General features: G+C 36.3%; 1 protein-coding gene across 13 annotated transcripts in view; it reads left to right on the forward strand.

The window, feature by feature from the left end:
* Window positions 1-24305, forward strand: part of PAM (peptidylglycine alpha-amidating monooxygenase) — a 282338-nt gene that overhangs the window by 163434 nt on the left and 94599 nt on the right. For all 13 annotated transcript variants that reach the window (XM_063087956.1, XM_063087955.1, XM_063087961.1 and 10 more), the window contains 3 exons: window positions 6686-6773; window positions 17594-17679; window positions 19007-19090. In XM_063087956.1, coding sequence (XP_062944026.1) covers window positions 6686-6773; window positions 17594-17679; window positions 19007-19090 — 258 coding nt within the window. The remainder of the gene's footprint in view (window positions 1-6685; window positions 6774-17593; window positions 17680-19006; window positions 19091-24305) is intronic.

Consider the following 24305-nt stretch of genomic DNA (forward strand, 5'->3'; position numbering starts at 1 on the left):
GTGTGGATAAAACCTAATTTGCTTGGTCATAATCATGAAGTTGTTGCTATATTCCCTGTCTCAAAGTGTTAGAGTGTTTCTTGAATGTCCTCTATCCTTTGTTTACTCAGTACCCATGTTTCCAACATGACAACCTCCAATAACTCCCAGGCTTTTCTGGGGAAATAAAAAAAAGGGTGGGAGAGGAGTAGGAACCATTCTTTTATGTTTTATAAAGCTGAGAGTTAGGAATCTCTTCACATCTGTTGATCACCAAAAAGTAACTGACAAGTTGACATAGCTATTTTAATGTAGTAATTTCAAAATGCACCTGCCCCCACCCCCAATAAATGATCAATTCAGAAAGCCCAGGTTTGAATCAAATTTGATGTGTAGAAGTCCTTCAGTGGTGAGGGCAAGGGGAGGGTTCATGGGATTTTGATATTCACTCTGAAGTAGCTATTTCAGCAGAACTTTAGTGGTCAACTCTAAAAAGATCACTGTGAACTGGGCTAGTCAGAGAAAATTTAATGACGGAGAAGAAAAGATTTGTTCTGGACCTGGGAAGCCAGCCTATTTGGATCTGCAGAGGGGAGGAGAATATTCCAGTGGCCAACAGTATGAGCACGAAGGACACACTGGGTACAAGTATGAGAGATAGCGTCATTATAATATGGTTAAAATGGCAAGTTCTGAACCAGACCACTCTTCATTCAAATCCCAGCTTCACTTTCTTGCTGTGTGACCAGGCACAAGTTACACCACCTCTTTCCTCAGGGCTCATCTACTGGGGAGGGAAAGGGACCAGACTCGTTGTGAGAAGTAAACGAGTGCCTGGCACAGGGTAAGCCCTGGTGGATGTTGGTGGTTATGGTTATTAAGCGAGGAGCACTGCCTAATGAGTGTAAAGAGTGAATGTAGGAGGTTGTCTTTCAGAATGTGGTGAGCTAGGAACTGGTGCAGTATTATCCATGGCCTTTAAAGGCCAGAAGGGAGATATGGATTTGAATCTGTAGGAAATTAAAAGGGGACTGTTATAGAAATGACATTACAAAAACAGGGCTTAATGGAGCTTATGCTACTTTATCTTGCATAGCTTAGCTGCTAAAGTCTATTTATTGATTGTTTAGTTGGTTCTGGTGTATACCATAAAGTTCAGTTTTGAAAGGTATATCATCTAGAAGCTTAATCCTTTTTGTGTGTTGGAATTCCTTTATTTAGAGGTAAGGATTATTTCCTTTTAAATTTATGTTCAACATACAGGCTTGCTCGGGTGTTTTATTTCTTTGTTAATTTGGCAGTGAGAGCTTAAAGTCCTCATAAACTATGTTAAGTATTCTTTATGAATTGTACATCATTGTCCATGCTAGCAACAGTTAGTGACAATTTCACTATTAAGCTTTCTGATTAGAAATGTTAAAGCAAAAGGTCTTTATTTTAGTGTAGAATTGCTTTATAATTATGGGGGAAGCTAGCAGAAGATAATGTAAAATGCCACCGCTGCGGGTTTTTAACGTGCTGGCAAATGGACTATAGTGCTGTGAACTTTACCTTTATCTGTACCTTTTGGCCCAAATACAAGATTATGAACATTTAGGTTGACCGTATCCTTCACTTAAATTACAATTTAAAGCATTGCTATCTTCAGCTCCTTTGAACAGTTTTTGAAGTATAATCTTTATTTTTTGGAAATAAATGTTTAAGGCAGTAGCAGTAAGATTTGGGGGCCTGTAATTTTTTTTTTGAATCATGACATCTTTTTTACATTATTGTTTCTTCAACCTTACACCTTCCCAATTCCCTCAATATTGACTATAGCTTGAAACCACAAGCAATATTAGAATACCAAATCTTTATGACAGACATAAACGTAGTCCCCGGAGGCTCCATTTGTGTGCCTGCTTCAGACCTCACAAAGGATTTTAGATGCTGCAGCTAAAACTACATGATGTAATACAGAGTTCTAGTGTTCTCTTTTAATAAAATAGTTCTAAAGTATCAACCAATTTTTACCTTTAGAAACTCTTTTTATAAATTTATTTTAAGAGAAACTTTGTTTTTACTTTGTTCCCTATACAATTAAAAGAGCAAGGCAATCCCAAGTTTGCTAGGATTAGTTAACTAAACTCTGAGTATGCTTACATAATAGAATAGATTCAGCCACTAAATTCTGTAGTCAGAGTCACCTGTGATTCACCTGTGACACTTTTAAAAGATGTGCTCATTTGGGAATGACCTCTAGAGATTTGATTGAGATATTGATGGGGGAGGGGGAGGGATTGATCTAGGACTGACCCTGGGCACCTGTATTTTTAACAAGCTCCACAGGTAGTTTTAATGTACAGCCCAGGCTGAAAATAATGTTAAAGAAAATTGTTTAATAATGTATAAAAATAGCCACAGTATGTGAAATAAGCTGTTTATGGTGAATAATGTGATTCTACTGGGAGGAAGAAATAAAGTTAACAGTGTCCATCTTTAATGATATATACAGGCAACAATCCTAAAATGCCAAAGCTCTGGAGATTCAAACTTGGATTTGCAAGTCAGTTCTTTTTTATTCAATAGCTTAATTATCCATGATCTGTAGTATTCCTGTACTTCATATCTTTAGCTAAAAAGAGTGTTCCTGATCTTTTCAGTGGCAATTCAGGGTTGTTTACATGTATATGGATATCTTCAAGTTCCTGGTTCCTTCACTTGGCTATGTGTGTTCTATAGAATCTTTCCACTGCCTGCACCTGTCAGATAAATCAAAATTTGACATGCAAACCTGGATACCCACTTGGAAATAAAAAGTGAAGAGAAAGCCAAGTGCTAAATGAAACTCTCTCTTAGGGCACATTCTTAGAGAGTTTTATGGCCCTGATTGTAGTCTGATGTTAGCTAAAAGAGGCCATAAATCCCACACAACCTCATGTAGTTAGAGCAAATTTTGCTTAGGACTCCAGAAAATAGACCTAGGTATCTCTCTGCTCAATATGTTGTCCACATACATACTTTCATTTCAGGTGGCCTTATCCTTTGAGAAATTCTCCAACCTGTGCACTTTCAGTGTCATCATATTTTCTTTCATTAGTGTGTGTGAGTCACTACTGTATTTCTGGAATCTCAATCCTTCAGAGGTATTTAGTTCCCAGGACTTACTCGCCTATAAAATTTCCCATTCATCAGGCAATCTGAACTGTTAGGACCCGTTGATGCTGAAGTACCATTTCCACTTAAGCAGCTGTCATCTTATTATTGAGTTAGAAGAGGCAGTGGCACTTTTAATCTTACTGGATATAATATTCCCTTGCATTCTCACAAGGCTGTTTTTGCCCTGTTTGTCACCATCCAAAGGCTGCCTTTGTTTATTCTGCCTGTCAGAATCGTACCCTTAAATGCAGTCATTTTCATTATTGTCCTCTAGCTCTCTTCCCCTTGGTTCTTTTATTTCTTTCGTATACGATGGAAAAACAGAAAGAATGAATTTCTTTTAAGATGTGATTTTAAAGTGTTTTTCCATATTCTGTCCTGCACTGTGCTGAAATCTCCCGCATAGTCATATGTGTACCTTGTGCTCGATGGGGTCTTATTTTGCAAAGCCAGACGTAATAAGGAGGAATGAAGCAAACCCAGGAAATGAACCTGTCAGACTAATCTTTTCCCAGCTGGCCCCTCCCCACCACTGCAAGCAGACCTTTCAATGAAATTGTCTAAGCACTGCTTTATTTTAAGGCATCTACTGTTTGTTTTAGATTTACATTTTGATATGACATTCCTTTTGCTGGAGGTATTTTTCATTTCAACTTGCAATGAGTTGTTCTTTGAGCTATAATTATATAAATACTTAGATATTAGACTTGTTCTTTAGGATATGAAAAAATATGGTTAGTTGTTTGTTTTCACCTTATACCAATAATTTACTTAGCATTTAAATTAGATCTTGAGTTTCTGAAGGAATGTATGAGTCAGTGAGAATAAATTTTTGTGATAGAAAACTCTGAAGAATTTTCTTTTACTACCACTTAAGGACATAGATTTCTCATTTTAGAAGTGAGAATAAAACAACTATCTAGTAAAGAGTTCAATGTGGAGCAAATGTGTGTTACTTAAAATAGTATGTTGGGGCCCAGCCCGTGGCGCACTTGGGAGAGTGCGGCGCTGGGAGCGCGGCGACACTCCCGCCGCGGGTTCGGATCCTATATAGGAATGGCCGGTGCACTCACTGGCTGAGTGCCGGTCACAAAAAAGACAAAAAAAAAAAAAAAATAGTATGTTGGAATGACAAAAAATCAGAAAGTGGTTAGAGAAGTTATACTTTGGGTAATTAAGATTTCCCCTTTACAGTGGGTGGTTAGAAGATCTTGCATAATCAGGAGCCCAAGTGAACCGTTTTCTTTCCTTACTAATAAGAAATTTTAGTTGTTTCCTTTATCATCTGTTTCTCTCCAACTGTCTACTGCCTGTCCTTACCTGAATCTTTTCCTTATTAATATTTTATTTTATAAAATTACAACAGTTCTCTCTTTTTCCAAAAAAGGGCAGTGTGTGCTGCCTTTTTTCACAGCAGCACACACTGCACTAATGTAAAAAAGACACTGTTGGTTTTTCCTACACAGATCCTGACAGCTCAAGGCTTTTGCTAAAGTTCTGTCCTCAGCCTTCTCCATGGTTCCTACTACCCTTTTGGTGCTTTTGTGCACTCTCAAAGTTTCAGAGTACACGTAATTATCCAGCCTCTTTCTTGAACAAGATTCACAGAATTCCAACTCTCTGCCGGATACTGATGCCTGAAAACACATTGTTTTGCATCCCCGGTTTAATTCTGGAATAAACTATACTTAACTATTTTGGCTGATTACCAAAGTTCCAAGAATGATTCAATCATAGGAAATCTATCCACCCATAATAAAATAATGTAAGGAGAGGAAATCGTGTAATCATCTACATAGGTTCTGAAAAAGCAAAGGAGTCAGCTTCTTGTTTGACAACCCCTCATGGATTGGCAGAGGGATATTTTAAAAAAAAAAAAAAAAAAAGGGTGAGAGGCAGATACAGTCAGACAAAAAAAGTTATAGGTGTCTATAGACTGACCTAAGCAATTTGATAAAAATGAATATAAGACTACAAATTGCATCATGTACCAAAATAAATTTAAGGTTAATGAAAGACACATAAACTCCAGGTACTCTCCTCTTATGGCTTTTTCCATTTTTCTTCTGCTGTAAAGATCCCTGGGAGGATTCTGGAAGGAAAGATCCACCCTCAATCTCAACTTGAGAGTGGTATGTGGTGGTAGAATCCCTCTTCTTCCTTCTATTTCTCTTGCAAGCAAACTTACTCTTGGTAACAATATGATTTTCTATGAATTGTGAACTGCTGTAACTTCCAATTGATTCTTTCCTTTCAAAGCATCTTCTTCAATCTCCTAGGCTTACTGTACTCTTTGGTAATAGAAAACAAAGCTTCAAGTTATATCAAATACATTTTCCGGCCATACTCTTTTAGTTTTATAAATGATGGTATGAAAATTTCAGGATTTGATTTTTAGGCTTTAATTTGTTATTTTCAGTTCAGTAAATGAAAGGCTTATTTTCTCTGAAAGTTATAGGTCAAGATGGCACATAGCAGGTACCCTGTATTTTCTGATCCACAACACTCTGCAAGTTGTTGTGCTATACTCAGATGTAGAACATTTTTTAAGTTTTATAAATACTCACATCTCAGGTACCTTTTTAGCAATAAATGATGTTTTATTAATTTTATCACATGGAGAGACCAAAATAGCTAAAAGATGCAGTTTTGCACACACCTGAGACTTAGCATTGTAGGCTATTTAGCATTTTTATGTGTAAAGGTGACTCATAACCTGCTACTGCATACTGGACAGCATCGTGAATGAGGACACAAAGGAGGAGCCAGACTCATACTAGGAAAGGGAGTGCAAGCTCAATATTGACCACAGATAATAATATAATTTATTTTTTAAGTTTTTCCTCTGTACTGTTTTTTGTTTATTTTAACATCTTACAACCACTATTGTTAGGGGAAAAAAGAGAAATGACATAGCATAAATTTCAATATCCTTTTAACAAGTGCACCGTGCTCAACCAGGGCAGTAAAATGACTTCTGTATTTTTGTAAAGATAGATTTTCCACTTTTATCTTTCTTTCCTGACAAATTGTTTCTCCATATGCATCCCAGTGATGACTATTGTTATTTTAAGATGGTAATAAATTTGTATTATGAATCTTTTTGCTCATGTTTTAACCACTCACTGTGGCTTCTGTTTCACTGCAGTGTTGTGCAGTGTTTTATAGTACTCAACACTCTACTGAAATCTGGAAAGAAATATATTGTGAATACATAGCCTGGAGCTTCCATTTTATATCCACATAATACTCTCACCACTTTAAAAGGGATCTCTTCCATTACAAAATGTGTGTGTGTGTGTGTGTGTGTGTATAGTATTCAGCCTATTAATTATTATTTTCTCTTTTTACTACATAATAGTTTACTATCCTTCTAAATCAAATGATCAGGTCATGTTCCTTTTAAGCAATAAGATAATTTATACAACCAGGGTATTCTATCATGAGAACATCAAAACATCTTTGTTATACAGGTATTCAAACTGTTCAAAGAAGTGGTCTCTTGTGACATTTGAGACCACAGAAGTGTAACTTGTATTCACATTACTGTATCATTTTCTCATAACAGTTGACTTCAAACCTCGTGCCAGCATGGATACTGTCCATCATATGTTGCTTTTTGGATGCAATATGCCTTCATCCACCGGAAGTTACTGGTAAGGATAACAGGTTCACAGCATAAAAAGGTGTAGAAAATGTGTATTTTTTGCAAGTACAAAGTGTATCTATGCAAATATTTTATAATGATTAATATATAGGTTTGAATTTTTTTGTAGAAAAAGAACACTTCATTGGCGTCATGTGGTTATTATGGTTTATCACAGTTACTTAGTCTACTATGTAGCATATGTATATGTGTCTGTTGTCATACATAGGGTGTCCAGATAAAGAAGGCTTGTAAAGAAAGCCTGAAAATTTAGATTATTGATACTCTGATATTCATTTTTTCAAGTTCATGATTCCATCCAAAGAGCACCATGGTTCTATTCATTGAGCACTCTTTTGTTCAAGACACTGTGCTGGGTGATCTGTATATACCATTTCATTTTATCCTAATGTCACTGCAAAGCAGGTATTATTATCCCCACTTTAGAGACAAAGAGACTGAAGCTCAAAGAGATTCACTAACTTGCTAAAGGTAACACAGCTAGTTGGTGCCTGACCAGGATTGAACCCTAGGTTGTCTGATTCCAAATCCAAAGTAATTTCCATTTTACCACACTGCCTCCCATTTATTCAAGTAACTGCTGCAGTTTTATAAATTATTTTATTCACTATGGTGAGTCTTAATATCATGTCATGAACGATAAACCTCTATTAAATACCTGAATATTAAATTCATTTTTTTTTTTTTTTTAAATGACAAACTTATTTATTTTTTTTTTTTTGTCGTTTTTTCGTGACCGGCACTCAGCCAGTGAGTGCACCGGTCAGTCCTATATAGGATCCGAACCCGCGGCGGGAGCGTGGCCGCGCTGCCAGCGCAGCACTCTACCAAGTGCGCCACGGGCTCGGCCCTTAAATTCATTTTTTTTTTTTTTTTTTTCCTTAAATTCATTTTAAGCTTTATGTTTTTCACCTATACCCAGAATCACTGTTACATATTTAGCAGTCCAGAATGACTTTTGTGCTTCACTTTGCATTGAGAAGGGATCTGTTTTGATGTCCTGTCCTAGCATAATCATGTAGCCTGATAGACCTTTCTCTGTGCATCCTAATATTCATTAGCATGATGTGAGGCAGGCAGCGACTGCTTTCTAGTCTCTTTTATAACAAACAATTGTAATATGTATTTGGAACTGTTAAAAGCACAGGGCAATTAGTGGAAATCTCCATGGACCAAGTACCATCAAAGCATTTGTTAATAGGCTTACATTATTTGATGAAAGGGGCATATCACATATGAACCCAACTCACATTATTGGGTTTATGTAAAAATGGAGTCAGCAAATCACAGTTAATATCCTTTGATATCCACAGTCCAGTTTTTGCTCCTCAGTAATTTTTTGTAAATAAAATTCTGGGATTAAAAGATTATTTTGTGACAGCTTTTTTGAAATTCAGCAAATCACATCCTTTAGTTTTTATGCTTTTAAAATATTTCTTCAGAAATTAGCAATGCTATGATACTTCGAAAAGTTTGTGGAAAAATAGAATGGAAAAATATCATGAATCTTTCCATGGACTTTTTGGAGTACTCTTGTATTTACCTTTGGATTAGAATTATTGAAAATAGCTAGAAAGCATGTGAGATTTCAAAATCTGCTTGAGCTTTACTTTGACTAAAGGGAATGAGTGAGAAAATAAAATAGCTCTTCAATGCTATTATGGTTCTAATTTTTAAGAAAAGTTATGTAAAATGAACCAAGAATGGTTCACTGTTCTCATGTTAAGGGAATATCAAAACAAACACATTACTCTGGCCCTTTAAAAATATTTATTATTATTATTAAATATACCATTTTGAAATTATATCTATAAAATATATTGACCAAAAGTCTTCCAAGTTGAGGAAAGAGTGGATTTAAAGAAAAATGTAAATGAAAGTGAAAACATAAATTTTGAGTAAAGTAATTGCTATATATATTATTTCGCTAAAATTATTACTTGAAAGGCAACACAGTAGAAGAAAAAGCAATGAACTAATTGGCTGGATTCTCTGGATAGATTATTCAGCCCATCTGGACCAGAGTTGGTTTCTTTATTTTTTCAAGAGGCGTACACTAGATCATTTGTAAAATCTCTCTATGTTCTAAAATTCCATAATCCTATGAATATAAATTGCATGCAAATACTCAGTCAGATTGGAAAGATAGTATTACTAGGAGTTGGATATGTGTGCACTGGTTGACTCACCTCAAGCAAGCAGCCCCCTGTGTTTTGCCAGCCAGTTGCATCGTTGAGTAATTAGAATTCTTAATAACACTATATCCATATCATTTAAAATGGGTTTTAAGGTATCTGCCTTTTAGCCCACATTCCCTCTTAATCCATAAGCTCATTGTAATTGACTTTATAACCATACAATAAGGACAATAATTGATGCTGTTATTCATCATCTATTAACCAAGACCAGCATGTTCATTTAAAAGTAGGATCTGTTCAATATGCAAACTAGGAGACATGCATTAAATAAAACTGTTTTAGTGACTCTAACATCCACAATCCAGCCTTATTTTCCATTTAAGGACAGTATATATTATTTATCCCTCAATATTTGGCAAAATCCATGCCTCTCTTGAATTACTGCTCACAGGATATTTCACTGGATAAACATGAGTTGTTCACAAAAACATCCTTCACCCTCAGTGCCTCAGCCCTGGAGGCTCAGCCCTGGAGGCTCAGCCCTGGAGACAGTGAGCAGATGTCTTCCAACTGTTTAGCCTCTTACCATCCCACCTGAATTATAACACTAATAACAAAAATCTATCAGTGTCAAAAGTCTTGCATTATGTTTTCTAACATTTTTGAGTCCTGAAATTTATCACACTCATCTTACAGTTGCAAATCTGTTCTTCAGTTGTTCCAAGATATAGACAGCACTTAAATGAAGACTCCTAAACTTTCACATATATTTTGGGATATGATACATATAATGGTTTCTGATGCTTAAGAATTTATGAAAAACCCATTCATGCTCTTTGGAAATCTGTAAGGGAATACAAAACTGTTTTAACAAAAGATGAAAAAGCTAATAGGGTATTTTAACACCAAAATGTCAAGCTTGGATTTCCTCTCTTTTCTGTTAGGATTTCCCCGTTTTCACTTGAGTGTTCTATTTTCATTGTCAGCCAGTTGGCAAATAGGTATGTCTTTAATATAAAAAACATTTTTCGCCTGAAATTATGAAGTTATAATTCCTCCTCTGTCTTCAGGCAGCACTTTTAATATGAAGGCAAAGAGCTATTCTGATGATGTTTCACTGTTGTGCTGCCCTCAGTTGCTCTTTGTAATTGCCTCTTTCTACTGTTCATTAAAATATATTTACAGTTATATTAAGTTTACGTGAAAATGGTAGACACAGCATGAAGCAGTTTTCATTATGTGGTCATTGTAATTTTAAAGTTTTTTTTTTTTCTCTAATGCATTTCCAGTCTTTTGTGTCTAATTCCAAATTAGCAGCTCACACTGATAATGTGTCTAGTTAATTTTATGCATGTGCATTTAAATTGCATACATTTATGTGAACCTTTTAATATACTGTGGGGTGGTCCCTTTATAGTTAGAGTGGGTCTGGTGCTCAATTCCAAATTAACATACCTCTAGAGGATGCAGATAAGCTGATGAAAAAGCACGGGCTCTGCTGACCCATGTAAGGAAGGTAACAGTACCTGTCAGATGTAACCCTCATACCTTCTTTCCCAGGTTTTTAAAGGAGAAGACAATTAACCATATTCAGGAAACAATGGGAAGTAATTGCACCAAGATTGGAGCAAGCATAGCAGTAGCATGATTTGTCAGACTTTATTTGTCCTTACCGACAATTCGTAGTGTGATAATTCTAAGTTCCACAGATTTGTTAGCTGAATACAAACAATGTGAGCCAATGCTCTTTTGGGCTTTTTAGGGTCAGAAAGGAAATGGAAATGCTGAAAACTGGGTAATTTTAGTCATCTCTTGGTATATGTTAGGTATTGATTCCAGGACCCCGGAGCATACCCAAATCCATGGATACTCAAGCCCCCAGTCTGCCCTGCAGAATCAACTTATATGAAAAGTCAGGTCTCCTTATACACAGGTTTCTCATCCCACAAATGCTATATTGATCCTTGGTTGGTTGAAAAAAATGCTCATATCAGTGGACCCATGCAATTCAAACCTATGTTGTTCAAGGGTCAGCTGTATAAGAATCTATTACTCCTCTCCATTAAAAGATAGTAAATTATTAGGAGATTTTGGAAATTAAAATATTGCATTTATCTATTCTTTGAATTACTTTATTCTATTTTTATTCTAACAATTTTTTTTACTTGATGAGTGATTAGCTACTTAGTTTCAGGTTTTGAAAATCATGAGATTTTGTTCATATCAATAGTTTTGGCATATGGGGTAATTCTGGAGTGCTTTCTTTTTTTAAAATGTAAGATTGTAGGCTTGTGCATTTTCTATTCTGCTGAGTACAGGATTTAGGGCTTAAAGCAATTTATGATCGCAAACCCCAAAATTTGGGGTTCAAAATATTGGGTGATTAAAGTGACTGGGCTTTTTATGTATCCAGCCTTGTACTTTGGTGTGATCTTTTGTGCATAGCTAAAATTGTTATTTTTAGTTCTCACAATTAATATTTGATTTTAAAACTATTTCTAATGATATTTATGACTAATCTTTACCAATCAAAGATGTCCTCTACAGGTTGGTTGATGTTTTTTGAAAAGAAGAATCCAGCTGTTTGAATGAGGCTATTTCCAACTGTTCTAACTTGGAATCATTCTCAAGCTAAAGCAGTAATGCTTTACCATCCTATGAAGCTTTAGCTTAAATCCCTTTCACTGCTTCTATTTATTAACCACCTGCTGTGTCTTTTTAAATGCCACTGTCTCCACAGGGTTACAGATGCTGATGAGGGGAAAGAGAAAAGTAGCTAAAACATATAAATATATATATATATATAGAGAGAGAGAAGTCTGTATGTGAGGCACCCTGCTTGGTTACACACATTTAAATGACTATTTTTTAAGGTGATGCTATTTTCTAGATAAGTCTACAGCTTTGTTGCTTCCCTCATGACCATAATGATTTTTAAAGGTATTTGCATATGCTGCTTTTTTGTGCCCTTTCCATATCCTAGCTCCCTGTCATCTTGTACACCTTATACAGCAAGGTTCACAGTGTGCCTTCTGCATTCCTCTCTGTTTCCTCTGCCAAATGAAACTTCTAAAGTTAAACATATATAACATTCTTGTCAGTATAAATAAAAATAATACAGTCTCCAAAATCTACACTGTCCCTTGTTTTAAGCACTATAAAATGTGTCTTTGCCGTAGCAAATTTCTGCTAGGCTAAAATTAATCGTACCATTTCCTTTTTCCACTTTAATATTGTAACGGATTTATGTTACTGCATATGAAGATAGGGATAATATGATGGATCAATTTGTTAAAATACAGTTGGTATCTGGTTCTAACTTCTAGTCGCCAATGATTATGTTCCTTGGCTAATCATTTTAAGGTGCCTGGATCAGAGGTGTTGATAGGAGTTTCTTAGCACCTACCCAGTTCTTAGTAGACTAGTGTCAACTTTAATAAAATAGATTGCCATGGTTGTAACCATTTTGACTGTTTCAACAGAAACAAACACTACAAAATTTTCGAGATTGTTCTTTCCTGACAAGACTAGTATTTATGTTCAACAGAGCAGCAACATTGTAGCTGAGTGCTACATTCAGCATAGAGCCAGAACTTTGAAATCAAAGCTCAGATCTACTACTTGATAGTTGTAATAAACAAAGGTCAAATGATTTAACTTTTATCCATTTGCCCATCTATAAAATGGGGCTACTAATCCTGCTTGAAATGGCCATCATGAATAGTAAGTGAGGGGATATAAGTAATGTGCTTGGTGTAGTGCCTGGCACATAGGAGCGGTAGCTATTATCCTTATTTGTTTATTAATAAAGTATTTATTTATGTGCCAAGCACTTTGTTAGGCACTGTGAATTTGGTGTGGACAAAACAGATACACCCTCTGTTCTTCTGGACTTTATCTCCTCTCTGATCTCACTGGGGTAAGGAAATGGAGGGTGGTTACTATGGTGCTATTTATCAGGCTGGTACTTCTTAATCACCAGTCTTATTTAGCTTTCCTATTAGGTATCCTTCTAATTACTATGTTAATGCATACCCATTGCACTGAAGTTCACATAGGATTGTCTAAATTGGGAAAAATATCCTATGGATTTATAGCACAGTTAATGGTATTTGAATACCTGTCTCATAATGAATGAAACTTCGAAATGTAAGGACATTCCACCCATGGCATTGATTTTACATTGTGTTTCTCAGAGAAACTTTCTCACTTTAGATTACTTATCCTGACTCTGGTTCTGTTGATACTTAATGCATTTAATGCAATACAGACTTAACTTGAGGGCATGACAATTTTATTTTATTTTTTTAGCCAAAAGAAGAAATGAGTTATCAGTTCTGATCTTCTCTGAGTAACCTTGGATTTTAAATAGCCTTTAACAGATACAACCAGAGAGTACTTTAACAGTCAATCATGCTTTATTTGGATAATTCAAAATGACAGGCTAGCATTTTTCGGTGCTTGGCACAGTCAGAAAATATTCATGCCATCCAAACCATTTCCCCATGAATTAGAGGTGAAAGGGTTCTATAGGAAAGGTCCAGGAATCCAAATTAGTTTTATTTTCAAATGTTAATTCTCATCATTTTTACTATGAATACTGAGAAACCACCGGGGAGCTGTATGAATCTTTTCACAATTTAATTGGCTTAATCTGGAGGAGCCTTTAGGAGAACCTGCTCAAATGATAAGAATAAGAAACCTGGTTGATGATGCCTGAAATTACAATAGCCATTGATCAGTGGTTACATTGCTGCCTAGCATTAAAACTCGTCTTACTAATAAGAAAAGTAAAAAAAAAAAAAAAAACCCCTCTATTTTTGTAGGCCCCTTTCTGGAAAGCCAAAATATATAATACTGTGTTTCTCCTTTTGATCATTTTATGTGTAGAGGATATGATGCTTATCTTAGCCAGTTGTGTGTTGCTATAACAGAATACCTGAACTGGGTAATTTATAAAGAACAGAGACTTATGTGTTACAGATCTGGAGGCTGGGAAGCCCAAGACTGAGAGGCCCACATCTGGGGAGGGCCTTCGTGCTGCATCATCCTATGGTGGAAGCCAGAAGGGCAAGAGAGCACAGGGAGCCAGAGAGGGCTAAGCTCGTTTTTATAACAATCACCCTCTCACAGTAAGGAACCCACTGGGAAGATAACAACGCCGTTAATCCACTCACGATTTAATCACCTCTTAAAGGTCCCACCTCTGAACACTGTTACATTGTAGATTAAGTTTCCTACACATGAACTTTGGGGGACACACTCAAACTGTTAACACCATTTCCATTTAAAATAGGAAATGGAAATGTGAAAATAAAGAGGTGCAGAGGTTTTATCCAAACGCTATTTGCCACTCAGTTGTGTTATCAGTTACAGACCCCCCATTCTTTTTTTTTTTGGCCTCACGTGGTCCTCTTATTAAGTTTTAAGTTTTAGGATTAGTTTCAATGTCCAGTGTCCTCCAGTGAGTTCAGTCTTAAGTTTAATACATTTTTAAGAAATCATAAAACAGGGTTTTAAAAAGCAAACCAAGGTTTGCTTTTAAAACTCTTATTTTACCAGACCTGATAAGCAAATAAAATATAAAATCATTGTCTCTTTGTGAATAAGTTCGAACAATTTATTTCATCTAGAATTTCGTTTTAAAATTGCACACTCAAATTGCAGCTTAGTTTAGATATGACACTAGTAGTCACAGCTTATCTTCATATAGCAGTATTCTCTGCCCATAAATCAGTGTCATGAATTGAGATAAAAGGGAGTGTGACAGCCAGAGTTTTGAATCATAATTTGGCTATGTGACCTTTGGAAGTTACTTAATCTCTCTGAGCTTATTTAGCTTTAAAGTACAACCTATTTGCAGAGTTCTTATGAGAGTAAATATAAGCTAGTTTGTACAAGATACCAGGCAAATAATAATTCAAGTTTATTGGTATTTATATTTTGGTTCATTTTTTTAATTTTAAATTTAAAAAAAAATTTTATTGTACTTGACAACGTGATGCAGTTTAAGCCAATTCAGTCCTTTAAGTATTTGTACATGGAAAATTAGAAACTCACTTAGAGGTAAGCTTCACCAAACATTTGTTGAAGGTTTACTAAATGCCAGGCAGGGATTCAAGTGCTGGGAGTACAGGGTGAAAGATCTGACTTCAAACCTCAAAGTACTCACTGTCCCATTGAAGAGGTAGGTAAGTAAGCTGATACTTATGATGAGTGCTACAGTCGAAGAATGGAAGTTGGATGGGATGGGGGTCAGAGAACACATCCCTGAGGAGGAAAACTTCAACTGAATCTTGAAGGAGGAGGTGAGTACAAGTTTTTCAGGCAGAGAGCTGGGATGGGGTATTCCAGGCAAAGCAAACAGTGGAGAAGAGAGAGTAGAAACTGGCGGCAATTTGGCATGACTAAAAAAGGGGTTTTGTCTGGAGATATAACAAGGCTCCAGATCATGAAAGGCCTTATGTGTTATGCTACAATGTTTGGATTTTATTTTGATGTTATTTTGGGGAAACATCTGAAGATTTTGAGCCAGCAAATGACATAATCAAATGCATAGTTTAGAAAAATGTGCTAACCCAGTTTTCTCTGTTATATTTCAATCTGGTTCTTTCTAGTCATACATTGAAAATCTACTTCCATATCAGAGGAAACAATTATCTTGTTTAACCTATGATTGTCATCACATTGATGTTCAGCACTTGGATATTTATGATCTTTGTTGAAAGCTATGAAAATTGCCACCCAGATCTTTAAATTTCAGTAGCTCACGGCAGTGAGATATAAAGTTCATCACATCTGACAATCTCATTTCTTTAACTATTATAGCATGTGGCCAAGAATGAAAATTTTGCTTTTGGGTACTGTCCAACACCCTAAGCCTGTTAGCATACTTGGCACAAGGATGTCACAGACATTCGTTCCAGCGCACAATTCTCACATGGTAATGATCCTTCATCATAAGTATATTGTACTTGACAGTGAACAGTAAGAAACCAGTGGTTGATGTGTTTTACACTACACATTACATGGTCTCTTTCTGCAGCCTGATTTATAGAAGCGAGAGCATTCGCTAAACATAACCTTATCAGAACCTCTTGTTTCCAGATCCCTCAGCCCTTAATTCAGACAGATAACACGGTTGTTTGCACTCCAACCTCTTTTCTGACTATAGGCAGGAAACATGGTAAGAGTCCCTGTCCCTGAGTGTGAAGGAACCTCTTGCCAGTGGTTTTCATGTTACCAACTGGGTGTTTTCTGGGTTTCTAGCTTCATTTTCTAGCCTGTTCAGGAAGCCACCACAGTCTGTCTTCACCGCCCTTTCAGGCCGTGGGCAGTGTACATGTTTTCCTGTGTTAGTCAACCTCCTGCCCAAGAAGCCGTATTTGTCCTTATAGTCTTCAAGCCTTTCAGATCTGACTCTGACCTTGTTTGTGTGCAATTTTCCAAAACACAAATATATAACAACATAAAAATGTAGCCTAACAATGTTTTGAGCAAATCCAATTCTATAACAGAACAACTAAGAGATGTAATGGGAAAAAATGTGTGGTTTGGAGTCAGACAGCTTACCATTTATTAAGTTGGATATACCAAATGTCTTAGTTATTGTACGAGGTGCTTTACACATCTCACAACAGCCCTATCAGAGAGGTTTCCATTCAGTAAACTTTGAAGAGGCTGGCTGGTTAGCTCAGATGGTTAGAGAATGGTGTTGTAATACCAAAGTCAAGGGTTTGGATCCCCATAATGGCTGGCCATGCCCCCCCACCCTCCCCCCAAAAAAGAGAGAGGTTTTCTTATAGGAACCAGGCCTTTGAGGGCTTATAAACATGCCCAAGATACACAGCTATTAAGGGGTAGTTCTGGAATTGAACTCCACGTATGTATTTCTGCCCAGTGCTCTTTTCACCATACAACACTGTCTCTCAATAAAGAATCTTTACATAAAGTGATTGTTTTGTTAAATAATGCATTACCCTGGTATAGTGCTGTGAGGTTTATAAAGTGCTTTCACTTATAAGTTGTTTGATTTATAGCGTAACTCTGTGAGGTAAGTATAATTATCCCTGTTCTGCTAGAGAGAGAACTAAGGCTCAGTAAGATTAAGAGACCTGGACAACATGAAACAATTTACAAATGGTATTCATAAACTTTTAAAAAAGTCATTTATATTTATGACAAAGGGCCCCTTAAGTGGGGCACACTTGTGTTGTTCACCCTATTGAGGGTAGGTACTGTTTGTTACTGTAGCCAAAGATTTGTTGACAACAACACTGATCCCCAAAGGAGAAACGTGTGTAACATTCCTCAGATCCACTCCCACATTTGCACTGCATTAGCTTTGGTTTATACAGACTCTGTGTAATGCTTGTTTTTCTACCTGATGACATAGGGAACCTGTCACAGATGAACATATTGAAGTATAAATTATACATCTGCCTCACAGGATTGTTTCATGTTAGGCAACAAACAAAAATTTTCCCTTTATATGTCTTTATTTCACATAGTAGTTGTTCTTTGCTCAAGTCTTCATTAAGGTCTTAAAGCAGGTATGATTATGGCAGTGATACATTGATATACTTTGCTTTCCTTCCCTCTCCCCATGGGGAGTGATTTGTGCATTCTACTACTTAAATCTTCATTTATAGCTACTTTTTTTTTTCTTCAGGTTTTGTGATGAAGGAACCTGTGCAGATAAAGCCAATATTCTATACGCCTGGGCAAGAAATGCTCCCCCCACCAGACTCCCCAAAGGTACATCCGAGGCCTCCTGGATAGTCTCATGTTAAGCTGCTTGATTTCTATTTCCAAAGTGCTTTTTATTATAGTCCTCTCTATCAGTTGTTGACAGTTTTCTATGTTGCGGCTACACAGCGGAAGTACCTGCATCACCAACCTTGAATTGAAAAGGATTCATTTAGGTAGCTACGTAGTTACTCTTTCTCTGCCTCTCTTTGCAAAGTAGTTTGCCCACACAAGATTTTAGATAGAATTAGACAATAACCAAGGATGCATCAAGTCATCTTTGGCCTAAGGCATGTTGGTTCTATAGCAGGAGCACTGCGTGAGCCAAGAAAGCTAGGAATTAAATAAGTTGCTGTTTCAGCAGAGGTTTTTTTTATAATCTCGGAACCTAGGTATTTAATGTGATGCCTAACCTCACCTGGCTTTCTGACTTCACTTCTAAACTGTTCATAGCTTCCAATGGGTGAGCGAATTATTTATTACCTAGAGATTTCTTCATATTAAAGGGAGTGTGTGTTCTGTTACAGATTAGGCCTGCCATGGTTTCAGGGTGGTCTTGAGGGGGTGGCCCCTATCTTGCCTTCCTAACTCATGCCAGCACCATTAACTGATGTCTGTTTTGCCTTGCTTCAAATGAGTTTCCGAATTCTCTCTATAGCTTACCAGGGAGCCACTGCCATACAAGTTTGAAAACTATGACAGAAAGGTCTGTCATAGATTTGTTGACATGTTAAAGATCCATTAGTATAGCAGATGAAAAAATTTCTTTTCTCTACCTATAAATATTTTCTCTGTAGATTTTTTTTAGCTCACTAACAAACTGTACTAACAACAAGACTATTAGGAACATTCAGACTCCAATAATTCACTGAGATAGTGGACTTCGTAATCTTGTTGGTAGCTGGTTTCCTCAGTGACATTTTTGTAAATAACTGTTTTCACAAGGAAAGAAAAGTAATTCCCCTGAGATGTTCCCATGAACAAAACAAAGGGAGAGAATGGGTTTATGTCTGTTAAATAATCAACAGAGGGAGAGTTTTGTTTTGTTTGTTCTGTTTCTTTCAAAATGAGTGAATTGTCCTCCTAAAGTATAAGTGATTACTTTGGTTCTGAAGTGGGAAGTATGAACAGAATTCCACCAGAGCTTTGAGAAGAAATGACAGATTGTATTAGAAATTTTCAATGCCTAGTTTATTTTGGTTTTCATATAACATAATTTCATATATTACATGCTATTTTCTTTCCCTTTGGATTTCACACATCAGCAACCTGGGATTAGCTCCATTTTAAACTTCCATTTGTAAAATATTAATTATCTTCTTTTGTAAATCTTTAGGTGTTGGATTCAGAGTTGGAGGAGAGACTGGAAATAAATACTTTGTCCTGCAGGTACACTACGGGGATATTAGTGCTTTTAGAGGTAAGTTTCAAAATGTTGGAACTAAATACAACTTACAATACAATATTGTTTAAAATAGATGTAGTGACTGTTATCCACATAAAATGAAGAATTGCCCACATCCTCTGCCCACTAAGGAATAACTCCCTTTGTTTCCTTTAATTTGGAACTATTGAGGGAATGACTTTTATTTCAAAAGTTATTTCTCTTATGCACTTACTCATCTTGCTGTTTGTCTTATGCTGACCTTCCAGAGTACTTTTGCTTTCCAGTGCACTCTTATCTAACTGCTCCTGCTCCTATCAGGTGTGCTGCTAACTCCAAGCAACAGTCAAAAGGGACTGGCAGTTTATTTACACATTACTAAGAACAAGCCTTCTGGAGAGTCTACAGGTTCTGCAATACCAGGGAGGTTCTCGAACACTTGGGCTCCTGTTGATGCTTTATGTGTAATCTACACCTGCCCCTTCATGAAGTCATCCTTTGTCTGCTTCACTAATCTACAGACCCTACCCACCCCTTAGACACTGCTAAATACTCCACTAGACACCTGTTGCTCTACCCATGATTACTATGCACTTCATTTAAATATCTCTTTTCTTACTATAGAATCATTAACATGACAAAGTGGTCCTGGTTTCCAAGGCAACCAAGACCATGCTTGTTATTCCTTTGGCTACATTTAATCAAACTCCAGCTGCATTCCGGGTTTACACTCTTGTGTTCACAGGAGTGTAAACATTAAGCAGACTTCTATTTGGTGTCTGCTTTTCTATTACATTTTGCTGTCTTTTATATATATATATATATATATTTTTTTTTTTTTTTTTTTTTTTCCCCAATTCCCTAATTTAAATTATATTTCTGTAACTAACCTGATATATTTCCCTTTTCAAACACATTAGATTTCTATCCGGCAGCAAAGTCTGGAACTAAATGTCCATCTATGACTGTGAAATACTCTCTAGGGCCTTTGCTGAGAGAGACCTATGTGGTGGGAGGGTTCATAAATTTATCAGCATTCAGAACTGGGACAATAAATGCAGCTTCCCTCTGGGAAAGGGTATTAAAATAATTGTTTTATATAATTGAAAAATTATAATTAGTTCTATATATATATTCATAAACATATTATCAATTAAACAAGCTCCTGTAGATCAGCACATGAACCTAACTTCCAAATAAAACTTTTTTTATATTAAAAATATGCTTTGAGTTATACAGAAATAACTTTCCATTTATGGAACAGAACCTGATCTTAAATTGTTAACTTTGTAGTTCTGAGACAAGGTTTTGTTGAAAACGAAGGAGTAAATAATGTTTGTGTTTGAGGAATGAAAACAGAAATTATCTGCTGTAAGAATTTACCACATTGGTATCAGTGGAACCAGTGCATCCTAGTACTGCTGGCTTCAGAAGCATTGACAAGACTATAATTTTTTCAAATAGGCAAGAAGGCCTTCTTCCCTGACCACCACAACTAAAGTAGTTCATCATACCCCCACACACTTTTCCAAACCTTAATCTCTATTCCTCTGTTAAACCCTGTACTTCACTTTTCAACCTAATTCCTCTTAGCTTTGTAGTATTCTTAACAGATACTGCATTGATACCGTAGGGAAAATGGATGATATCTACTAGTTTTTTAATATGTTACTGTAATAATTTAATCTTTCTGATAAGGAGTTAATTTTGTTTTATAATTTCTGTTTAATCTAGGGTTGTATTGGTGCATTTTGTGTTGCTATAACAGAATACCTGAGACTGGGTAATTTATAAAGAACAGAGGTTTATTTAGCTTTTGATTCTGGGACAGCTGCATCTGGCATGGGCCTCAGGCTGCTTCCACTCATGGCTGAAAGCAGCTGGCAGCTGGTGGCATAAGCAGATCACATGGCGAGAGGAAGCAAGAGAGAGAGAGAGGGGGAGGTGCCAAGGTCTTCTAAACAACCAGCTCTCATGGGAACCAACAGAGTAAGAACTTACTCACTACCCCCCACCCCCCAAGATTAATCCAGTCATGAGGGATCTGCCCCCATGACTCAAACAGCTCCCAACACTGCCACACTGGGGATCAGATTTCCATATCAGTTCTGGGAGGACAATAAATCCAAACTCCACCAAAGACTAATAAAAAAGTACTGATATTTTAATATAGAAACATATAGTTATTTTTGCTGTGCAAGACAGATGAAAAATTTTATTTTCAAAAATGAAAAATGAAAAATGAAAAATTTTTCAATTTCTTTTTTGAGAACAGTTTTTCTAAAAGAAGATATATATGAAGTAGAAAGATTACTAGTACTATAATTCATAGAACTTATTATAATAAAATTGTAAACAAAAAATTGCACACATAATTCATTCAGCACCGTTAGATTCTATCTGTCCCTTATGCTATACATGGCTTAGAATAGTAAATAAACACATGGTGAAATATCAAATCTTACTAAAACAACGAGATAGTATATTATATTTTTTAAACTGGGGATGGGTGGAGATTGAATTGCAGGACCCAGGACTGCAATTGGATGGATGGACCCAGAACTGCAACGGGTAGATCTGGTACAGTTTGGGAGGCTTATACATTAGTATGATGCTTTGGAAAGCAATTTAACCATTTTGTATACATTTAATATATAATATTAAAACTTTGTTCTAAGTTTCTATCCTTAAGTTTTTTTCTAAAAATAGTCTGCATACCCACAGTTATTTATTTACACACCAATAACTACGAATATAAAAAACTGGAAATGTTAACAAATGTCCCTTAATAGGGGGCTGGTTGAGTAAATGGTATAACAACAAAAATAGCAAATAATAAAATTTAATACAGACTGTATAAAATATACATATGCTTGTATGTTTACAGGATTGTAAGGAATAAGGGAAAAAAGGAAACAAGTCAATGAGCAAGAAAGAGGATTATGTGATTTTTTTTTCCTTTAAAATGTTATAACATCATCTTTATAATTACATTTTTTAAATTCCACAAGCAGAAGAACTGTGTTAACTTCTTCAATCTCAACTAGTTAAGTGTACTACATTCCCACTCATACTCTCATGACAAAAAAAAAAAGAGCTAATGTGAATCTCTACATGCATGATTTACTATACGAGTGTATTATGCTTTAAACAGGTTCTGTGTTATGACTGAATTATAATTATCTTCAGATGTACCTAGAGGTAGAAAATAATTATGTCTCCTAATTATTAAAAATGCATTAAATATGTACCGATGTTATATATGTGTATACTATACACACACAAATACATACAAACATATATAATCACATCACTGCTTTTGGTACCAGTGTCCATAAAGATTCAAACTTCATGATTTGAAAACTTGACGATATTTTTAAATATATAAGTTGCAAATCAGAAGCAGAGTAACATTGCTAGGAAATTACTGTATTCTACTGAAAAGTGGGGAAATGGTTCGCTCAAGTGTATAAACAGTTTTCCACACAGGGAAGGTTTTAGAGAATTAAGAAGCCTAGGACTGTTCTTTAATAAAGCGCCAACAGTGAAGGCCAAATATCTTCTCAAACTTGTGGGAATGTGATAAAGTATCAGCGAGGGCATAACCTGAAGTCAGCTGGGTGTATCTTGGATTGTGATCTCTATCAATAGGGATAGATAGGCTGTGATTTTAGACTGAGTTCTGTGGGATTATATGAAATGTTTGTTTTGCTTTGTTTTTTGTTTGTTTTGGAAATTGCACAGGATGTGAAGCTATAAAGGCATTATTTAAAAACAGTCAGCTGTGTTAAATGCCATGTCAGTTATAGTGTCAGGCCTGTGTTAGTGCTGGGTATACATATCTTCCTGCCCACAGGAGTTTGGTGTATCCCAGCGTGAGAGACAGGCATAAAAGGAGTGTGTTTATAGCAATAGAAATGCATACCAGGTCTGGAGACTGTGGAAAGGTGAGAGTGTACAGGCCTACCTGGAAAGGGGAAGGGGATGCGGTCTGGGAAAGGCTTCTTAGAAAATGAAACAAGAGCAAGGTTTTGAAGGGTGATCAGGAGCCCCCAAGTAGGCAAGGGCAGGAGGGAAGACAGGTTCCAGACAAAGGGAAAAGCATGTGCAGAGACACGAGTGAACAGCCTGATATACATTTTTAAAAACTCTAGATAATTTGGCATTATTGGAGTGTGAAATGCAAAGGGAAAAGTGGCCAGGAATGACAAGAGAGGTGAAAGGTGGGACCAGGTCATAAAGATCCTTTTTAGAACTTTATTCTGAAAGCACTCAGAGTGCTCTTCAGTTGAGCAGTAACCTGATGGGATTTTCATTTCGTAATGCCGTTCAGTCCAGGACTTGAGCATGTGGAAAAGCTATTAACTAGCCCGAGGAAGAAAGGATCAGGGTTGCAGGTGGCCAGGATGAGCCAGGATTGGGGCTTGGGAAGGCCGGAGTGATTTTTTTTTTTAAATGTATAGGCTACTTTACAAGTTAATACTCCATGGAAAACGGAATGTATTCTAACTGGAATGTCCCATGTAGGTGATAACCTGGTACGGGGTTTGGTGACTAAACTCTTAAGTCCAGACAGCCCGATAATGGCTCATGCTAGTTTTGTTACCCTCACCCAGTTTCTAAACCACTCTTTGCCCTCCTTATCTATAAAATGGGATCATAATGGCTCATATAAAACTACCTGTAAGAATTAAATAAATGTTAGCTATTGTCATTGTAGGCCCTATAAAAGAATAAATTCCTCTAGATGCCACCTTTTCTCACTGTTGCCCATAATAAAGAGGATGCTGGTTACTTTTCGAAGTGTTGTTTAAACACAGAACTGTGTTCGTGTCTGTCACGTTGCCAGTATGTTTCCTAATTATGCTGTATTTCCTGTTTTACGTAGCAGTTTTTATTATTCATAGTTCAGCTATATAAAGATAAACTACAAGATCAAGTTCCTGCCCTTAAGGAAATTAGAATAATGGGAACCCCCCGGAATCTCCCCTAGTTTCTCCCTCCATCCTCCCCTCCGCCCACCTGGTTTTTCTCTTTTTTTTTCTTTGTTTGTCTTTTTTTTTTTTTTTTTTGACCAAGTTTTTTCAGCAAAGTCATGTTCTGAAGAGAAAATTCTCCGGAGATGGTTGCAAACTGTTGATGCATTTTTTTCTGGATGTTTTAGCCAAAGGTAATCTTAGAAAAACTGGCCTCTTATTTCTGGAGATTCTGGCATTAGCTTACTAGTCTTCAACAATAATAACTCATTTGT

This window comes from Cynocephalus volans, chromosome 2, assembly GCF_027409185.1.
Source record: "Cynocephalus volans isolate mCynVol1 chromosome 2, mCynVol1.pri, whole genome shotgun sequence".
NCBI lineage: Eukaryota > Metazoa > Chordata > Mammalia > Dermoptera > Cynocephalidae > Cynocephalus > Cynocephalus volans.